The sequence below is a fragment of the Pelodiscus sinensis genome, chromosome 3, assembly GCF_052426305.1.
Source record: "Pelodiscus sinensis isolate ZL-2025 chromosome 3, ASM5242630v1, whole genome shotgun sequence".
Taxonomy (NCBI): domain Eukaryota; kingdom Metazoa; phylum Chordata; order Testudines; family Trionychidae; genus Pelodiscus; species Pelodiscus sinensis.
In genome coordinates this window covers 129152859-129173529 of record NC_143054.1, presented here as the reverse complement: position 1 = coordinate 129173529, position 20671 = coordinate 129152859, and the positions used below count along the sequence as shown (strand labels likewise).

General features: G+C 45.0%; 1 protein-coding gene across 1 annotated transcript in view; it reads left to right on the top strand.

The window, feature by feature from the left end:
* Positions 1-2362, top strand: part of NID1 (nidogen 1) — a 92687-nt gene extending 90325 nt beyond the window's left edge. Inside the window, exon 20 of the mRNA XM_075924803.2 lies at positions 449-2362. Within this exon, the coding sequence (XP_075780918.2) occupies positions 449-570 (122 nt within the window). The 3' untranslated portion in view covers positions 571-2362. The remainder of the gene's footprint in view (positions 1-448) is intronic.
* The last annotated feature ends 18309 nt before the right edge of the window (positions 2363-20671 follow it).

Here is a 20671-nt window from a genome sequence, read left to right as displayed (position 1 = left end):
AGCTCCTCATCTCCCCTTTCTGCTTATGTGCATGATGTCTCTGAGGGTTCTGGACTTGATCCTCTCCTTTTCTCTCTGTGCAATTGATTTTAAGTATATTTTAAGTATAATCTTTCGTGTTGCCTGTAACCAGTCTTAGAAACTCTTTTCCTTTCCTGTACCATCACTGTTGCTCTCTGTGGGCCTTTCCCCACCCATTGTGACATCATCCCCAATTCCAAACTCCTGCTACCTGTTTCACTGCATGATACCCAGATTGGTACTTGGTATCTGATGGGTATTAGGGATGATACGCACTAAGGATCTCATCAGTCAGAAACCAAAAGTAAAGCAGTTGCATCTCTAATTCTAGGGTGGTTTTTATTTTCTGTAATGTTCCTGTTTTTTCTTCTGTGAACTGATTTACCCTACAAGCCTTTGTTATATATAAGTGCCTGTTCTTTTATAGGGCATAACTATTGCACGGTGAATAATGGAGGCTGTACTCATTTATGCCTGGCCACCCCACAAAGCCGCTCTTGCCGCTGTCCTGACAACACGGTTGGAGTGGATTGTATAGAAAGAAACTGAGCGCTAAACCAGGAAATGTGTGAGAACAGAGTCTCCCTTTGGAAAAGTACTGTAAATAGTTCACAGCTCTTGGCATAAAATGAAGACAGTAAAGATAAGCTCCATGCTGCTTACAGGGGGCAAGCCACCACACACACACACCCACCCACCCACCCACCCCATAGCATGGTGGCATTCAGGTAAGTCTGTGCTGCCCAGAGAGATCCCACTCCATGCAGCATCACGTTCTTGCTTTTAAAGAGGAGCATGGGGGCTCATTTGCTCATGTGCTGGGCTCTGAACTTCCCTTTGAAATTATTGTGCATAGTGTTTTATGGGGTGTCTTGAATCCCGATGTGCATGAGAGATTGGAATTTTCAGCACCGCTGATTCCTGTGCATTGGTGCACACAGTGATTTAAGCCACAGAATGGAATGCTGTAGCCCAGCATAAGCGCACTGGGTTGCAAATTCACCTTAAAGTTAGGCAGTAAGTCTGGGCTTCAAAGAGTGGTCAGTGAGGGGGTAAGAACATTAATTGGCAACATTAAGTTTATACCTTAAAGCTCCTCTCTCAAGCCTTTGCTTTATGGCTGTTAATAATGTTACAGGAAGTTAACCAGTATGCTTTAGTACTGGTATAGCTCCTGTACTAGTTGATAGTGCCTTCTTATACTGTGTGCAATTATCTTAATGCCAGCACAACTTTAGTGGGTATTGTGAAATTTTCCCTGGATTTTCCCATAAGAGATTTATTTTTTTGTGGTGCTAGTAGACAGGTAATCAATAGCTTTTAGATATCTCTAAAAGTTGGGACTTGGGATATAGATCCCAATTTCAGTTACTCAGTAAAGAATGTTGATTGATTGGTGATACTTTCAAAGGGATGCTATGAAGGATTCTTTAAACAGTGTTTCAATTTCCTATTTTTGTGGTGTTATTTTTTTAAGTTTAAAAATGACATTTCAATTTTGCCCTACCAATTTTTTTCCCCTTTTGACAATCCTGGATATTTTGTTTTCTTGCACACCATAAATAACCATGACAGTTGAGTATTTGTTAGACAATACTTTTGATAATATCACAGGGCTTTAAAAAAATTTTTTTAAAAAGCGCCCTGTTCATGTGTTTGTTTACAGCAAGGGCAAAACATCTATGCTGGAAATCAATGTGAAGATGGAGCATGACTCCCCTGACAGCAATGCATGCAGAGCAGTTGGGAAAATCCAGCACAGATTTCACAACAAATTACACATTCTAATAATAAAACACTTTAAAAAAGCCCCGCTACCACCGACCATTTCTGGGAACAGGATTTAACTTTTGCTCCTGTTGCTACTGGCAGGGTAGCTTATTTGCAATAGAAGAACAAAACTTGATCATGAGAATTATGTATCCAAATAGCTGTCTTTATAATCTCTTGGTCTCAGAGATAAATTACAATAAAAACCCCAAGCTATAGTGGAAAAAAATCGAAGCCATTTTCCTCTGGATTATAATATTGTTTTAGCCAAGCCAGTTTTGAGCTTGAACTATCTGACCATTTTCTTTTTAATTATGTATTTATCACAAAAATATTAAACTCCATATAAAGGGTTTTGTGTAACTTTTTATAACTTTTAATTCATTGTATTCACATTGTATTTAAGACATTAATATGTCTTAAAACTGTAAATACCAAAAATGTGCTGAAATGAAGGTGCTTAATAACTGTTCCTCCAAAATTATTCAACTGTCAGGTGATACAGTAAAGTTTACACTCTGTACAGCTATTTGTAGTACAGCCAATAAAGAATTTTTTGTATAAAAATGTATTTTGTCTGCAATATCCAGTGTGTCTTGTGTCCTTAACTTGATCACTATGTAGACCAGAGTAAGATTTGCTCCCTGACTCCCAATACTTGATCCTAAAGCTCCAATCCTGCTATTGACACTAGGGCCAGGTCTATACTACACCTGAAAGGTCAGCTTAAGGAACGCAACTCCAGGTATGTAAATAACGTAGCTGTAGTCAATATACCTTGGTGCCATCTCCACAGTAGGAGGTTTGTTCCTGTCAACTTCTCTTATACTTCACAAATCAAGGAGTACTGGTGTCGACTGGGGCACTCCCAGCAGGTCCTTACTAAAAGCGCTAAATTGAATGCTAGAAGAGCCATCTCCACTGCAGTAAATATAAACATGGCCTAGGTGAGAGCACCTTGTACCTGTAAGTACCTCCAGTGTTGTCCATTGCATTCCACTCAGGTGTGGCAGTCTGCCTGACAGTCATCCAGAATCAACTGCAAGATTGGGTTCTCTATTAGATAATGCAGTTCAGATGCACAGAGCCTGACCCTAAACCCATTATCGCCAGTGAGAGTTTCTATGGTGGCTGTAGCCTGACCCTAAACCCATTATTGCCAGTGAGAGTTTTTATGGTGGCTGTAGAACTATCTACCCCCTTAGCTCCTTATCCAATGACCTATCTGAAAGCCATAGAAGTTTTTTTAATGGTACATGTCTGTCTTTAGTGGATGATCAAAAACATATATTTTAAGGAAAGATTTGAATGAAGAGGTTGGCCTGATAAGTCTTACTGGTACCTATTCTGTGTTCTGCTCTAGCTGTCACACATGTCCTGAATTTATATCTTATCTCCTTTAGAAGTCTCATGGGGGTAGCCATGTTAGCCTGTAACTGGGGAAAAAAAAGAATGGTCTTGCAGCACCTTAGGCTAACAAAACATGTAGATGGTATCATGAGCTTTCGTGGGCACAGACCCACTTCTTCAGATGAATGATGGGATGGTGCCTGCGAAAGCTCATGATACCATCTACATTTTTTGTTAGACTCAAAGATGCTGCAGGACCATTGTTTAAGTTTTATCTCCTTTAGTACCACCCATTCCCAGATGACACTGAATCAGAGCATCACAAATATCATAAGCCTGTATTTTAAAAAAAAACCTCTAAAGCAGGAAATCCGAAGTAAACGTGTATGTTGAGCTTATGTATAGGAGGAGTCTTGTGGTGGTGCTAGTGGGTCATATAAATAATGCCTGGACATAATGTGGTAGAAGTATGTTTACGCAGTCTTATCTTTGGTATTTTCTGACTATAGAGTGCTTATTTCAATCTTAATTTTCTCATGAGATAGTGGAAGTTTTATATAGCATTGCCTAGGTGTTTTGTACATCTGTAAGACAAAACAGGAGAAGATTTAAGAATCTCCTTCACAGTTTGCCTAAATATTTTGTATAGGCAGCAACAGGAGGCCCACAGTGAAGCCAGATTTACACACAGTGCGAGTTTTTTTGCAATTTATTTCAATGCCAGCTGAATCATACTAAGCCATTACAGCTACTCTTAGTATTCAGAGACAATGCACATCCTAGGATATGTACCATCAAGCAGAACTATTGGATAAAACTGTAACATGTTTTTATTTAATATTTCAGGATAAAAGTGTTTTGAAATGGAGTTCTACTCTAAAAATTAAATACATGAAAGTAGCACCTTCTTAATAGATTTGCTCCTAATTTGTTCAGAGTTGCACTCCTGACACAAAGTTTCACTGATTTTATTCTTGGTAGTCAACACAGCTTAGCAGACACAATCATGATTCTGTTCCTCCTTGTGCATTGTGTTCAGACTTGTTTGCTAGGTTCCAGACTACTAGCTCTGTGCAAAGTTACTAAAAGCAGTGAGATTCTATAGATGTCATTGAAGACTTAATTTGTCCTGCAGAATGTCTATTACTAGTGCCATAGAGGAGGACTGGGTCTTGGAGCTCACATTAAGTTTGCCAAGCTGCCAGAGAAAGTCTGTTTTAAGTTAGAAACTGAATCCAGTTCACATGAAATCAGAGACACAACAAACATGGTGCCACTTTTATAGAGTCACTTTTTCAGAGTAAAATAGTATTTTAAAATAATCCTTGATGGAATAATCATTACACGTGAATTACAAACCACACACCTGGGAAGTGAAGGGTAATTGCTACTGACTTGCAGTAATCTTAAATAGACATATGTAAAATATTTTTAAATCAGAAAAGTTATAATAGCTTGTATTGAGGATATTAGAAGTTTCCAGCTGGGGAAACATCCTATAGAGGATTGGCTTAGTAGCTTAAGCATCAGATAAAGAATTCCTAAACACGCTGTAATATAGGAATGTAGGAATTGCTGGACTGGATCAGAGCCATGGCCCATCTAGTCCTACATACTGTCTCTGAAGCCTTTGGTACTAACTGCTGTCAGAAAAAGGATCAAAAACACCATGGAAGGCAAATGTGGTCATCTGCTAATAACTCTGAAGATTTGTCTTATCCATATATATATGGGCAGTCCCTCCTTTAATCTTGCTAGAATCTCACTGAAGCCAAGAATTTGTTTGTGAGTTCCACAGTATAATTGTACTTTGTTTGAAGAGTATTTCCTATTAATAATTTTGAATTTGCCTTCCTAAGAGGGTTGACTTAGCTTTCAATCCTTTATTGTTTGGGATTCTTTATAAAAATCTGTGTTTTTTGCTTTCTCTGTCTGAACATCAAAGGCCACATAGCACCAGCCAAATGAAGGACTTGCCCTGCTATTCCTGGTGGAATTTCCTCCTCCATCTTCGCCCCTGGGCACCAAGTTCTATGCACCAGTTGGCGCTCATCCTCCACCACACAGGTAACTGTATTTCAGTGGTGCTGGTATATACAATATCGGTGAAGTGCTTTGGGGTTGGAAGGTGCTGTCCAAATTTATTTTTAAAATGATGAGTTTGGGACTGGAGATTAACAACCTCTCCTTAGGTGCTGTGGAGTATTAAAAAACTTGCTAGAGTTGATAGAGGTCAGATTTTCTTGCATTTCAAAACAAAAGGGGAAATGCTTCAAAAGAAAACATTTGCATGGGGAGGAGAAAGGTAAAATAGTTCTCATTTATTAGAGATGTCAGTTAAGCATTTTAGCAATGACTTCATTTCGATGTACTAGTGAAAGCTCGTGAATGTGTATTGTTACACCGTAGCAATGTATTAAACAACAAAAAGTGAATTCTGTTTCCCATTGCACAGTTGTGAGTCCACAGTACTTAAGAGCAGGATTTGACTTCTGGTGCTTTAAAATAATGTCAGCAAAGATCTGTGAAGAAAAGGAATTTGTTAATGAGCACTGAGTTCTTCATAATATCAGTAGGGTATGAGGTTAGTCAGGAGGGACCCATACTATGCAGTGCAATTAAAACACAAGCTATAGGACATAAAATATCAACACCTAATAGAAGGAGTGTTTTAATTCCATAGACTGCTTTTAAAATCTTTAACTGTCAAATCCACTTGCAGGCACACTATATTCCACACAATAGGGAAAAAGCAGTCCCTTAAAAAAATACATCTGAAAACCTGTCCATACCATATGTTGCTATGAAATAGATCTCAAATATAATACCGGTTGGAATTATCCTTTGGAGAAGGTACAGTTAAACCTCAATTAAATAGTGAGTCTGACTCACACCCACATGTAAGAAACATTTGGAAAGACATCAATTGTAGATTTGCTTTTGATTCCCATTGCCTATTATATCCATGGACTTCACTCCACTCCTAATGGTGCTGCTGGCAGCTGGGGTAGTTTGTGGAGTGAGTCCCAACATTTCTTGGTTACTGTTCCAAGTTGGCAGACTGTTTGCTTTGCATTTATCTGATTACACAATTTTGTCACAACATGTTAGATTTTAACTTGCATGAATCTAATGAAGAATGACAGGTGATTATTAGAGGATAAGAGGATGAATGGCCCCTCAATGGCAGTGTCGCATTGCATCAATTTAACCTTGGGTGAAATGTGGTCTGTTTCCCAGTGCAACATTGCATATTATATTGCTCTGGAAAAGATTTGGGAACAGTTCAGAAATCTGATGGAAAATGAAGATGTGGCCATAAATTAGGTTGTGAAACATTTAAAGAAAGACTGTACCATTTTAGAAGGCTTCCTGCAATTGTCCCGTTTATAAGCATCTAAGAAACATATCTAGGGATTTGGCAGGAGTTGACATAATAACCCCTTAAATCAAATGTTGTGTTCAGATTCTTCTCAACATGAATTCTGCTGTTTGCTTCTGTGAGGATCTGCAGGCCAGGAAAAGAGGAGAAAGATGCTTAGATTGTCCCCTGTAAATGTATCCATTGAAACTTCTGATGGTGGGCCCTCAGAAGGTTTAATTAAGCATTGAGTTGTTCAGCTATTTATGGAGTATATTGAAGTGGTTTTCTAATTTCCAACTAGTACAAAAAATTGAGCACATTATTCAATACTAAACTGAATAGGGGTAATATCAGTACAGGCAGTCCCTGGGTTACGTACAAGATAGGGACTGTAGGTTTGTTCTTAAGTTGAATTTGTACATAAGTCAGAACTGGCGTCCAGATTCAGCCGCTGCTGAAACTGACCAGCGGCTGACTACAGGAAGCCAGAGGCAGAGTTTTTCTGCCCCGGGCTTCCTGGAATCAGCCGCTGATCCGTTTCAGCAGCAGCTGACTTGGGGACGCCTGGGGCAGAGCAGCTGGTGTGCTGCCGGGTTGGTCCAGTAGCGCCGCTGCTCCTCCTCCTGAAACTGACCAGCAGCAGCTCAATCAGGATGCCTGGGGCAGTGCAGCTGGGGTGCTGCAGGGTTGGTCCAGTAGCGCCGAGGAGCGGCGCTGCGGGACCAACCCGGCAGCACCCCAGCTGCTCTACCACAGGCGTCCACGAGAAAAGCCTGGTCTTCTGGGGGGGGAGGGCGCACTAACTGCACCCCCCCCCCCGTCCCCCAGCAGACCAGGGAGACGCGGGCGGCGGGACCGCCCAGACATGCCGTGGTCCCGCCGCCCACGTTCTCCGTGGCTTTGCTCCGCGTCTCCCTGGTCTGCTGGAGACCCCCTCCCCGCAGTAGACCAGGGAGATGTGGAGCTGCTTTTCTCGCCCTGGAGGACACGGGCCGCGGGACCGCAGCGCATCTGTGCGGTCCCGCCGCCCGCATCCTCCGGGGCGAGAAAAGCCCCATTCGTAAGTACGGCTCCGACATAAGTCGGATCCGCGTAACTCGGGGACTGCCTTTAAATGCCTGTCTGCATTTGATATTTTATTGTAGCAGGATTCTGGAATTAGAGAAAGAGAACAACCTGACTAATCAACACAAATTGTATCAAATATTCAGAGATAGACAATGGATACATCTATACTAGAGGTCCCCAAGCTGTGGTGCGGGCCCCCATGAGGATGTAGAGGAATATTTGTGGGGTGCACAGTGGGCCTGGGCCACCTCCCACAAGGGGTGGGGAGAAAGCAAAACCCAGCCGCACCTCTGCGCTGGCCCCTTGCCCAGCCATAGGCCTGATTCCCTTCCAGGCCCCATCCTCAGTATGGCTGTACATCTGGCCATGGGCCTGGCTGTGCCTCTGCTCCTGCTCCCCTGCCCCCCTTAATCTTGGCCCCTGGCCACAGTTCTGTTCCCAGCCCAGGGCTGAGGGTGGAGGTGGGGCCAGGAGCAGACACACACCTGGCACTGAGCCTAACTTCTGGGCCCCTGGTTGTGGCTCTGTTCTTGGCCTTACACCCAGCCCCATTTATGGCCTCAGCCCCTCTACTCGTCCATATCACCTCCCCTAGGATCCATGACCCCATTCCTGGCCTCACTTGGGGGGGGCAGAACCAACAGTGGTAAGGTGGTGCCTGACCCTGAAAAGTTTGGGGACCACTGGTCTACACTGTAAAAAAAAGTGCAGAATGGCCATGACTGGCTCAGGTTTCAGGGCTATAAAATTGCAAGGAAAGCATCTGAGCTCTGGCTAAGTCTCAGATGCTGCAAGGTGAGAGGGCCTCAGTGCCTGGGCCCCAGTCCAAACATCTATGCTGAGATTTTTAGCCCTGCAGCCAAAGCCAGCTGATCTGGTCTGTGAGACTCTGTGCTTCCATGTGTATTATCAGACATACCCAGAGAGCTAACACATGACCAAACAAGAAGATTGATAAACTGTCCACAAACATGAGGAAGCCATAATTCAAGTCTTGCTATTTTGTGAGCAGAGAGAAGGTGACTTTGAACAAATGATTAGTTACAAATCATTCCTTCTGCATTCTCACAGAGCCACCTTTCACACTCAGGCCTGCTGACAGTTCCGGGCCCCAGGACAGAGCAATGGGCTTACGCATGCACAAGCAGTGTCTGCACAGACGCAGTCCACCTGATGCTTATGCAGTGCCTGTGCTTCCATAGGCCCATCTGGTAGGGTTGCCAACTATCTAACTGTGTAAACCCAAAGACCCTTGCCTTGCCCTCTGCCCCACCCCTTCCCTGAGGTAATCCCCTTGTCCCACCCTTCTCCAAGGCCCTACCTCACTCCATCCCCCCTTTGTCAATCACTGGCTCTCTCCCCCCCCCCCCACTTTCATCAGGCAGGGACAGGGGGGTTGGACAGGGAAGGGCGTGCAGGGTGCAGGCTCTTGGCTGAGGCAAGGGGTTGAGGTCTGGGCTTACAGCTGGGTGTAGGACAGGATTGGGAGGGCAGCACTTACCTCAGATGGCTCCCAAAAATGACCAGCATGTCCCTTAAGCAGTGGTTTCTAGAGCATGTGAACTGGGGGTCTCCCCATGCTGCTGCCTGCAGGAAGTGCCCCCCGCAGCTCCCATTGGCTGCCGTTCACAGACAGGAGGAGCTACAGAATCAGCGCTCGGGGCATGGACAGCACATATAGACACAGACAGCCCGGTGACTACCAGACATGCCAGTTGCTCCTGGGTGCACAGAGTGAGAGCAGGCAGGAAGCATGCCTTAGCCCTGCTGTGCTGCCACCAGTGCCCCCCAACACCTTTAAATTGCCCTAGCCCTGGGAAATTTCCCCTTTTGCTCCTCTTCCCCCATTGACAGGCCTGTTCACGCTCAGACCCAAGTGTGGGCAAACTGTTAAGTGTGATGGATCACCCCACACTCACCTTGCAGGGTTGAGTGCAGACAGGTGAGCCAAATAAGCCATTAGGCAGCTGATTAAGGAGACTCCGCAAGGCAGCAACACCTGGGGTGTATAAGGTTCTGATGCCGAAAGCTGAAGAGGCTGGTGGGAAGAGGCAGGCCCTCTCAGAAAGAAAGAGGTTAGTGGGGATTGTAGTTACTTGCTTGGGAGGAGGTGTGTGAAAAATACAAATATCTGGCTTTTACTGTGCTACTTATTGTTTGCTATCATGTGACTAATGGTCATTTGAAATGAATGAGAGACATCTTCTGTCCTGAAGCAAAATGCAGGACAATGTAGCACTTTAAAGACTAACAAGATGGTTTATTAAATGATGAGCTTTCGTGGGCCAGACCCACTTCATCTTCTGTCCTGTGTGACTTCATTGCAAACTTTGTCATGATTATTGCCTCTTGCTATTTGCAGTTCACTCTTTGTGCTGTGAGATTGGTTGAGCCCCTCAGTACAGGGGAAGAGGATTCTACAACCTGAGTGGATGTTTTGAAAACAAGCAAAGATTATGGAGATATTATTTATCAGAATATCTGCTACAGACTGACATGCATATGCTCTGTCACAGGATGAACAACTTTCTGTGATGGCTGAAAGCAATTTACCAACTGTAGCAGTTCCATGGGCTTTTCTAAATTGATTGCACATTGCACAGGTGACTATTACTCAGGGGCTGTGACTAGACTGGCCAGTCTTTCCGGAAAACCAGCTGCTTTTCTGGAAAAACTAGCCAGCTGTCTACACTGGCCACTTGAATTTCCGCAGAAGCACTGACTTTCTACTGTAAGAAATCAGTGCTTTTTGCAGAAATACTATGCTGCTTCCGTTCGGGCAAAAGTCCTTTTGCGCAAAAGGGCCAGTGTAGACAGCTCAGATTTGTTTTCCGCAAAAAAGCCCTGATCGTGAAAATGGCGATCGGGGCTTTTTTTTGCAGAAAAGCGCATCTAGATTGGCACGGACGCTTTTCCACAAAAAGTGCTCTTGCGGAAAAGCATCTGTGCCAATCTAGACGCTCTGTTCCGAAAATGCTTTTTAACGGAAAACTTTTCCGTTAAAAGCATTTGTGGAAAATCATGCCAGTCTAGACGTAGCCTGGGAGTATAAAGTTTGCCAACAAAAATACTTTAATGTTAATTATGAAGTAGTGTACAGAAAAGGAAAGTTTTCCTTCTGGAGGGAGACGTTTGGGGGGGGGGGGGAACTAATGTCCTGCCTGGGGGAATCTTGCCCTAAAATGGAGGGGAGTTTCAGCTAGAAAGTAGCATCAGGCAGATGTATGCAGTTAATATGTAGTTTCTTTATTCAGTTCTAGTTTAAAACACAACCCAAAGGTCTAAAATGTTTTATGCTCATTTAATACAGTATTTGGTGTGGATTTTCTGGCTTAGTAATTAAACAAGAAAATCTCTTCATGTCTTCAGTGGAGCACTGCAGTCGGTTATGTTCCTATAAATTTCATAATTGTAGGATGTTCCACTTTAGGATAAACTTTTCCTTAAGGAAACACAAAAAGGGAAATGGTCAGGATGATTCATAAGCCAATTTTCAATTAAAAAAATGAACAAGACCTACTGATGAGTATCAATTTCCTCAGTATTGATGGACTAGTTAATGACCACAAATTTACAAAGGTGCCGGCTCTCTCAACTTTATCATGAGCATCAAGACACTGACATTTTTCTCTTACTGCCAGTAGCTTCTGTGAGAATCTCAGGCTGTGCTTAAATGGAAAAGGGCATTTCTAGCTATGATGGTTCGGGGGGAGGGGGATGTCACCTTTTTAAGCTTCACAGTTTAGGTCTCAGAAGATAAATAAAAGGTCTTGTGAGTGACATGATATGTCACATGGGGGCGGGGGAGGGCGGATGAAGGGAGGGTTCCACTCTTCTGTCTAGAGTTGTGATAGTGTGATCTGCTGGACCTTTTCCAGACATCCCAGTACTGTCAAAGGTCAACCTTTGAGATTTTGAACTGAATGAAAGTGCACTAGCTTATAGCTTTATGGCTCAGTGAGGGGTATTAATACAGATAGTAGGTCAAATTCAGAACCATTGCACCCGCATATACATGTCCGATGAAAAACGGTGCTTCTTGTCAAGGTTTTTCTTCTGCCACTCCATGGGGGCACTACCCAAAATTAGCATTTCTTAAAGCAGCCTGAGTAAATGTTGGCTTGACACTTTCATTATGAAGTCACCTTCTCCAGCAAAAATGCCACTAAATTCAATGGTAAATTTGGCTAAGTGAGGACTAGGATTTGGCTGTAAAGTATTAAAAATACACTTTTTTTAATTACATATACAGACCTGTGTCGCTTAGAATTCAAGCTGCACAGTACAGTTCATGTCAGCTTTGTTACTTGAGTTCCTTTTCCTTATTACATAAAGTAGCTTTATCTAGAGTTTCTCAGGGTACACACAATTTTAATACTTCTCAATACTTGTAGCATTTTTCTAAAAGTTGGTGAAGGGGGCCCCCTTCAGGCTGCTCTGTTCGACTTCAGCCCTATGAAATAATTTCATGAGCATGCTGATTTTTAGCAGCTCAGCACAGAACTGCTAATACTGCTTGATGAAAGCCATTACAGAAAACAATTGTTAATAATAGAGGATACTACCATGCCATCAATTTAACCATAACTGTTTTTATTAACATTAGAACATTTGTAGATATACAATTCAGCCTTTAAATGGGTCTAAAAAGCCAATCGAATGAGCAATTTACTGCATGGAAACAGTAACAAAACATTTACAAGCATTTGATTAAAAAAACAGGTCTGAACCTGAGAAGTGCTCGTATTGGCTGATTTCAACTTGGTCAAGCAAAAATAGGCAAGGAGCCCTTTTAAAAGAAGTAAACTTACACTCCTTGAACAGAAAAGTGCTGTCAGTTTTTGGACTTTAGCTATGGCCAGATGAAGTGGGGCTTTTTAATAATAAACAAGTGTATGTAGCCAGTTATTTACTGCATGTAGTATCCAATTAAATGTTACTTCTATTTTCTAAGCCCAAAACATAAAGGCTACGTCTAGACTGGCATGATTTTCTGCAAATGCTTTTAACGGAAACATTTTTCCATTAAAAGCATTTGCGGAAAAGAGCATCTAGATTGGCACGGATGCTTTTCCGCAAAAGCACTTTTTGCAGAAAAGCGTCCGTGCCAATCTAGACGTGGTTTTGCACAAGAAAGCCCCGATCTCCATTTTTGCCATCGGGGCTTTTTTGCGCAAAACAGTTTTTAGCTGTCTACACTGGTCCTCTTCTGCAAAAACATTTCCGGAAAAGGGATTTTGTCCGAACGGGAACGTCAAAGCATTTGCACAAGAAGCACAGATTTCAAACAGTAGAACGTCAGTGCTTTTGCACAAAATCAAGCAGCCAGTTAGACGCTTTTGCGGAAAAACTTGCTAGTCTAGACGCAGCCAAACAAGATAACACCGGGTCATTAGAGTGTCATTACAAGTTGAATACCACAACTTTTTTCTCGGGGTCTCATTCTTTTTGGTCACATGGTTTGGGCCTAGTGCTCATGCTAGTACCCCAACTCAATGTAAAGCTGTAGTTTGCCGAGGTTTAATATGGCCCTTGATCTAAACAACAGTTAACTTAGTTGTTTTTAGCTTGAGCATGGAATAGAACAGGGCCAGCCTTTTGGAAAATGATGCCCTGGGTGAACTTGCATTTTGGTGCCCCTTCCCTGTGTGTAGTGCCCCTCAATTCCTTGGGCTTCCATAGGCTCCCTCAACATTGAACTCCCATCCTGTGCCCCTTGGGTATTGACTCTTGCCCCTCCTGCACCCTAACTCCTATTCTGTGCCCCCTTCTCCCTTAACCCCAACATTTTTCCAGCTTCACCCCAAACTCTGCCCAGAACCATCTTCCCCTCAACCCCTGCGCTTGCCTCCCACTTGCACCCTCAGTCCCAGTCCTGCATTGCCAGTGTGCCAAGCATGTTGCTCCTCTGCTCAGTGGCCCCTCGCCCAGAGATCACCACAAATCCCTATGCCCAGTGCCCTCCGACCCACAGACCCTCCACACTGACAGGAAAAAGGAAGCAGAGGGGAAAGAGATGCCTGCCAGCCAGCAGGAAAAAGAAACCAAAGGCGAGGGGAGAGGTCTGAGCCCTTTCTGGCGCATCCCAGTACCTTGCCAACACCTCCCAGTACACTCACTCTCCCCTCCCGCATCCCCACTCCCTTGCTGCACTCCCCCATGGATTCCCTCCAGCACCCTCAGTAGTGCTCCAGACTACACATGCTCCAACTCTACCCTCTCTCAAGCTCCTCTGGCAGTGTGCAGACAGAGGAAGGGTTGGAGAGGTGTAGGAATAAGGCAATATTTAGGTCAGGTCTCCACTATCACTAACTTTGGCATAATTAATGTTGCTCAGGCCACTGAATAAGCCACTCCCCTGAATGTTGTAGGTTATATCAACCTACCAGCATAGCTACTACCTCTCAGAGGTGGATTTATTATGCCAATAGGCGAGCGAGCTCCCATTGGCATAGAGCAGGGATCGGTAACGTAGAAGTGGCACGCAAGATGAGTTTGAGTGCCCTGCAGCTGCCTCCCAGGTGGTCCACAGCTTGAGCACAGTTCCCCCCTCTCCTTCAAAGCAGGGAGACTAGGCAGCATGGCTTAGGGGTTGGGCAAGCAGAGTGTGCGGCATGACTCTACGCTGGGGCTGCCCCTGCCTGGCCTGGGCTTGCAGCTCCGGGGAGCTAAGGGGTTATCATTCCCTTTCTTCCACTACAGGCTCTGTCTCCTGCTCCTAGAGGGGGTGAGGCCGGGGCTGCTCCGCAGCTCAGTGGTACAGGCAGTCGCATGCTGCCACCACCTCTGTGAGGCATTGGGAGACCCTACCCTGGCACCCCGCTATATTCAGCGGGGGGGCTGGAGTCAGCCCTGGGCAGCCCCGGGCTCTGTGTGCCTCATCCCTGGAGCTGTAGCCTGCGGGTGAGGGGCAAGCCCTGGGCAAAAGGCTTGGCTGGGCAGGGAAGTGACTGCCCCCCGGATACCTCCTCACCCCAGCGCTGCAAGTCCCAGCACTGCTGCCCTGCCGGTGTGTGCGCTGGGGGTGGGATTGGGGTGAAGGAGGATGCGGCACACGCTTGAGGCTACCCAGAAGGATTAATGGAGCTGCTAAAGTTAAGTAGGATTATTATTGACTTTAAAAAGTATCACTGGCATGCAGACCTATAAATAGAAGAGAATAAGTTCAATCTTGGCACTCGCCTGCTGAAAGGGGCCTGCTTGCCAACCCCTGGCATAGAGCATGTTCCTTAGACATATTTATACAGCGCTGCTGAGTCAATATAGCCACAGGCCCTGACTCCATAGGGGAAAAAAATAGTGGGTGCTAACATGCACTGGCAACTAGTTCCTTCTACTCCCTGCCAGCTCCTACTGCCTGCCCTCCCAGCTGTTTTGCACGAGGCTCTGGGGGAAAGGGTTGGGTGGGGGCAAAGCCTGGGGCAGAGGGTGGGGTGGGGTTGAGCACCCCAGCCACCAGGCCTGGAGGAAGTGGACATCTGCAACTGTAGCTCTTAGAGCATAGACTAGCCCTGGATGTGTGGATCATGTCTCCATGATCCCAGCCTCCTGAGTGGTGGCTTGTCGTGGGAAGGTGTCCCACCCTGGAGAGTGGAGTAAGGCAGGGCTCTGCGAGATGAGTTCTTGTGTGGCAGCGTCAGGGAGCTGAGTGCTCCAGACTGGCGCTCCATGTACACTTATGTGCACAGGCTGTTGTGCTATAACCCCTGGCCTGGATGTGTGGATTAAAAGAAGAGAACCTCACGTGACCAAAGTTGGAGCCAATATGAGGGTTTTGTGTGACTGGATAGTTGATGGTGTTGTTCACTGCTCATACAGATAGGTTGTTCCCTCAGGAACTGATTCATGTGGTTGGTAAAGACAGCTTCATCTTGGAGTTTTAGTCACCATGCCAAAACTCAAGACATCATTTAATCCCAAATGGTTAAAAGAATATGAGTTAATTGCTTAATGTATGCATAGAAAGCACTTTGTGTTCTGTAGCCTGGCTAGGTCTGATGTAGATGGTAGCAATTGTGGAAGGGAAAACACCTCCTGGCCAGAGCTTGCACCTGGCAACCCACCTCCTCAGTTACCCAAACCGTCTGCATCCCATTGTATATCTTTCCCCCAGGTCAGAATCTTCTCCTATACCAATACCCCCTCCTGAACCCTGCACTCTGTCATGTCCCACAGTTCCCTGCCACAGGTCACAACTCGCTCCTTCATCCAAACTCCCTCATCCACACCCTATGTGCGCTCCTGCACCCCAGTCCCATACCCCATGCTCCCTTCTGCACCCAACCTCCATCCCAGTCCCCTCACCTCCATTAATATAGTAGAGTACAGCTCTCAACCACTTACTGAATTTTTGGAGTGGCCCTCATAAAAAATTACTGCTCACCCTGATGTTGTACCCAGTAGGCCAGTATCTACAGCACACAAACCACCTCCACAGTGGTCGTTAACTGGAACCTTTATTGGCAGTCTCAGCCAAAAGACTGAAGGAAAGATTGAAAGGATGGAAGAGCATGCAAAACAACCTACCTACTCAATGTTCGTAAGCATTCCCTCCAGTTCAAGAATGAGGCATGTTGGCAGAGTAAGCTCATGCTGCCACTGTGCCTATGCTGTGCTTCCTCGAAGGAAGAAATAGACAAAGAATGTCACTTTCCACTGCTAACAGTGACACTTCTTGAGCATTAAACTCTCAAGTTTCTTTAACAGGGCCACTGAATTATTATCCATATAAAAATACAATATATGGACCTCTCAAACAGAGGAGAATAGGGCGAGTCAATTTTCAAGTCTACCCATCATGAGCATTTTTTATTAAGGCCTTATTTGTGGAAGAGCCCTACCTGCAGGTATTTGGTTTGGAGGAGGTGCTCAGTTTGCTAAAGTGCATGGGGAACTGGCCCACCTCTCTTTGGAAAATGCCTGTGGTCATCAGACTGGGTTGGAATGCAGCATCCCTCGTGACTATTTTGTCAGGGTCAAGGAGGTCCTTTTATTCGTGTTTCTTGAAGATTGTTCAATCTGGGTGAAATTTGCCCAGTGCAGAGGGCCCATATAAAGCCTTTTGAGGTGAATAGGACCTTTGCACTGTGGTGAATCTTCCCCTTTGAACATGCGCAAACTTTTAAAGTATGTCCGTTAGCTTCACTGCCTCCCTGAGGAGCACAGCACAGCTCAGTGTAAATGTATAATTACATCCCATCCGTTGAGGAAACGTTTAGAAAAAATGAAAGAACCCCAGTAAGAGGGAAATTCAGCTTCTATGGCTAACTCTCCTTAGACTGGCCATGTTATGCCACTGCTTCAAGCAGTTTGACTGTGGATTTTTAAACCAAAATAAGTGGTAGTGTTCCCCTTTACTGCACATTGCAGTATTCTTGCTCTAAAAATAAAGTCACACAGTAGTATGTTCAACCAAAGATAAAGGTCTGACAGAACCTCAAAATGTTTCTAGTTTGGTCAGATTGAAGTCTGACCTACACTTCTGCAATACTTCATTCTGGCTGGTCTGAGTAGCATACAGGATTGTTAGGCAGTAATGCACACAGTGTGAGGTTCCTCATCTACACGCTTTGGAATTCAACTCTGTCCTTGAAATTTTAGACAAATTTGCTGAATTTTGTAAAGGCAATAAGCAAATATGAAATTTGCTCTGGAACCATGATTTCCACTGGGTTTCCCAGGACTTGGAAAATGCTTGGGTATAAGGTGCAACAAAATGAAAACAGAATGCAACTAACCACTGAACAATAGTTTGGAAGGTCATGGAAAGTGCTTAGGGTATGGAAATGAAAGTGAGAGAGACTCTGAGGGAACATCATGCAAGATTGCTGCTCTTTGCACCTGGGTTTGCACTTGTCTACACAGGTTAAACTGCATTGGCGGTAGTGGAATCACTCCTGATTTACACTGGTGCAATATTATAATTTGTCTTTATGGTTTAAAAAAAGACGCAATATGTTCCATGTCTTAATTCCAAAGACATGATCTGTATAAATGAAGCAAGGTAACAAAACAGTCATAATCCAAACACAATTTCTGTTCCCTAGCTTTGCATAAAGCCATTCTCCCTTTATATTCTGAATGAAGCCCAGATTTCTACCCATCTTGTGGTGTGTGTTTGTTACTATGTGGAGAAAAAAAACCAATTAAGTTTTAAATATAGCAGTGTCCAGATGACGAAGCTCATGCGAGCTAAATAGAGCAGCATGATTTTTTTATTAGGTATTGCGCCAGTCCATCTGTTCTGCTGCCTTGCTCTGCTGAATGAACACTGCTGCCTCCTCATGCACCATTCATTGTGAAACTGTGCTACCTAAAGATAAGCTAGGAGGAAGGTTTGTGGTGCAGGGAGTCACTGCTGTGACTCCCTCTCTCTACATATGTGCAGTGAGAGAGCTGAGCATTGGAGGAGTTTATGAAAAGTTTTGTCAGCCTCCCAGTAAGTCACAAGTTCCCATTAATATAAATATTAAGCAAGGAAAAACTATTACTCCATGTAGCCTGCCTATGTGATAACAATGATGAATGCAAGCCTTCATCAAAAACACATGCTTCATTTGGCTGTCCCTGAAGAGATTCTGATACAAGTTACGGGCTGAAAAGCATGTTTACACTGGAGCTGGGAGGCATGATTCCTAGCCCATCCACTTAACATCCAGTCCCACCCAAATCTGAGTAGGGGGTAGTGCTGCCCCTGCAGCCTGAAATAGGCAACTCATGGGAGGGACACTAAGGGAGGCACCAGCTAAAGAGGGGCATGGGAGCTCCCCACATGATTCTTCTCTACCTGTGTCTACTTGCTGGGTCCCTGTGCTCTCCCTGTCCCACATTACCTGGGATGGAGACGGGGGGCTCTGTCCTCCCACTTCCCTGGATACAGACTTGTGAGTTGCAAGGCTCCCTGGAACCGGAGTGGCAAAAGGAGCAGAAGGGGGGGGGGGGCGGGAGGACTGCTGGTGGAAGTGTTGGGACGGATCCTATACCCTACTGGCACTCCTGCCAGGAAAATGAGGTGGAGGCATGGGGACTTGCCCCACTTTGCCTCCCTGACACTCTGGCCAGGACACATGGGATTCCTCTGTTCCACTGCAGGAGCGCTCGGTGTCTTGACCCATTTCACAGCCAAGCCCTGACCCTGCACCCCGGCCTGAGTGCTGGGCAGAAGAGGGTGGGATGCAGGGTCTGACCCCTCCCTCACGAAGAATGCAGCATGGGCCGTTTGTGCTGCAAAATCAACTCTGAGGGATGGCTGCTTAGTACCCCTTCCACTGCTGGAGAAGGAATGGTTGGGTGGGGGGGCCTACAGCAGCTGCTGTGATGGAGGAGCTTAGTGGGTGCACAGGGGTGCTGTGCTGGGTCCCTGAAAAGATACAACGATGTGCAGGTGCCACCTCTGGCCTCTGTGAGTGGGGCCAAGGAGGAGGCGCCATGGTTCCTCCCAGAAGAGATGAATGGAGTCTAGTGGAGAAGGAGCAGCTGGCTGTGACTGCTGAAGGTGAGGCATGCGTGTGCCCAGCTTGGCAGGTAAAGCTCTGTCTCTGGAGGCACCAGATATAGGAAAAGCAGAGATGCTGAGCTAGCCTGGTCCGTCATTGCCTGTCCAACCCAAGAGTCAGTGGCTACCCAAATTCCCACTCCTAGCTACACCGGTGGCTTACGTGAGCACTGCTTGAACGAGTGTGCTGGAAAAGTGTGTGGCTATTGCAGTGTGTGGCTATACCATGTCCCTGTCCACACTGCTGTTTTTAGTTAGGTTGAGCAGTGCTGCTAACTAACACATGTCTGTCTACCTAGGCTAGGAACTGCATCTCTCCGCTGCAGTGCAGACACACTCAAAGAGCTTCCCACGCCGCCACCTCAGGAACTACCCTCCAAAAAGGGACATGGTCCATGTAAGACAAACAGAATTAAACTGCAGAACCTTGGCTGCTCACTGATCTCAGGTAGGCGAACAGCTCAGTTTTGACTGAGATTAAGATGCCCTGTTTGTGGGTTTTTGCCCTACTGCTGCTGCCATTAGGCTCCCTTCTTTCCTCCATCCACACACCCTTTGCCACCAACCAGCTGCCTTTCTCTAGGAATTAGCAACAAGCTCCATGCTGTGCACGCACTCTGTGCCTTGCACTTCTAATTAGCAGAACTGAAAAACAAAAGGGCTGTTGGTGCTTAGAGGAAAAAACATGCATTCACTGGCGTTCTTTACCAGCACCAAACCCTTTAGCACTGATAGGTTGTGTTAGAGTTCTCAGCCGCCATTTGGGAGGTCCAGAGTCAGTATTTGGTCAGTATCACAGATTTTCTCTGGTCTCGTTCTCTAAAAGGCAACATCTTCATCTAACACCATTTTGAACAGACCTTAGCACCAACTGTGGATAGAGCAAATCCTGTTTAGCAATGTGGTGCAGCAGGTTGTGGGGTTTTATCCCACAGGTGGTCCACATAAAAACCGTCTCTGGGATAATTAATTAATGAAGTTCCTCTTCTGTTTTTCTATTAAATACACTCTGGGTATGAGTCTCCTCTTTCTTTCACCAGTTCTGCACTACCAACACTGCTAGTTACTCCTGACTGACACAAGTATAAGTGAGTGTATTCAGACCTTTAGGTTTTGTTCCTGGCACTATGATACAGATACACAAACTAAGGGAAAACCATCAAGTAACATGGAAGAGATGCTAACCACTAACTCTGCTTATAATGAAATAGAGTGTAAATTATCAGAAGCCTTTTTTTAAATATTGGATTGATTTGAAAACAACTTTGACACTACCACTATCATCACTTGCTGATGAGACCTACTTTTCTCCATTTGCATCTTCCTTAAAACACTACTGGAACGTACCAGGCTGTATTGTTCAGTTGGCCACTCCTGCTCAGATCACGGTCCCACTTCCTGAGCTGCAAATAATAAGTCACAGGTGTTAATTAAATTTTCAAAAAGTTTTTTTTTGTTTGTTTTGTTTTTTAAATATAACATTTACAGTAATTAACTCTGTAGGGGCCTTCTCTTTCAAGTCTTCCACACAAGTGACTCATGTCTGGCATCAGTGGGAGCTCCATGCAGGGAAGTCTTGCAGTGTTGTGTACTTTTGGATTATT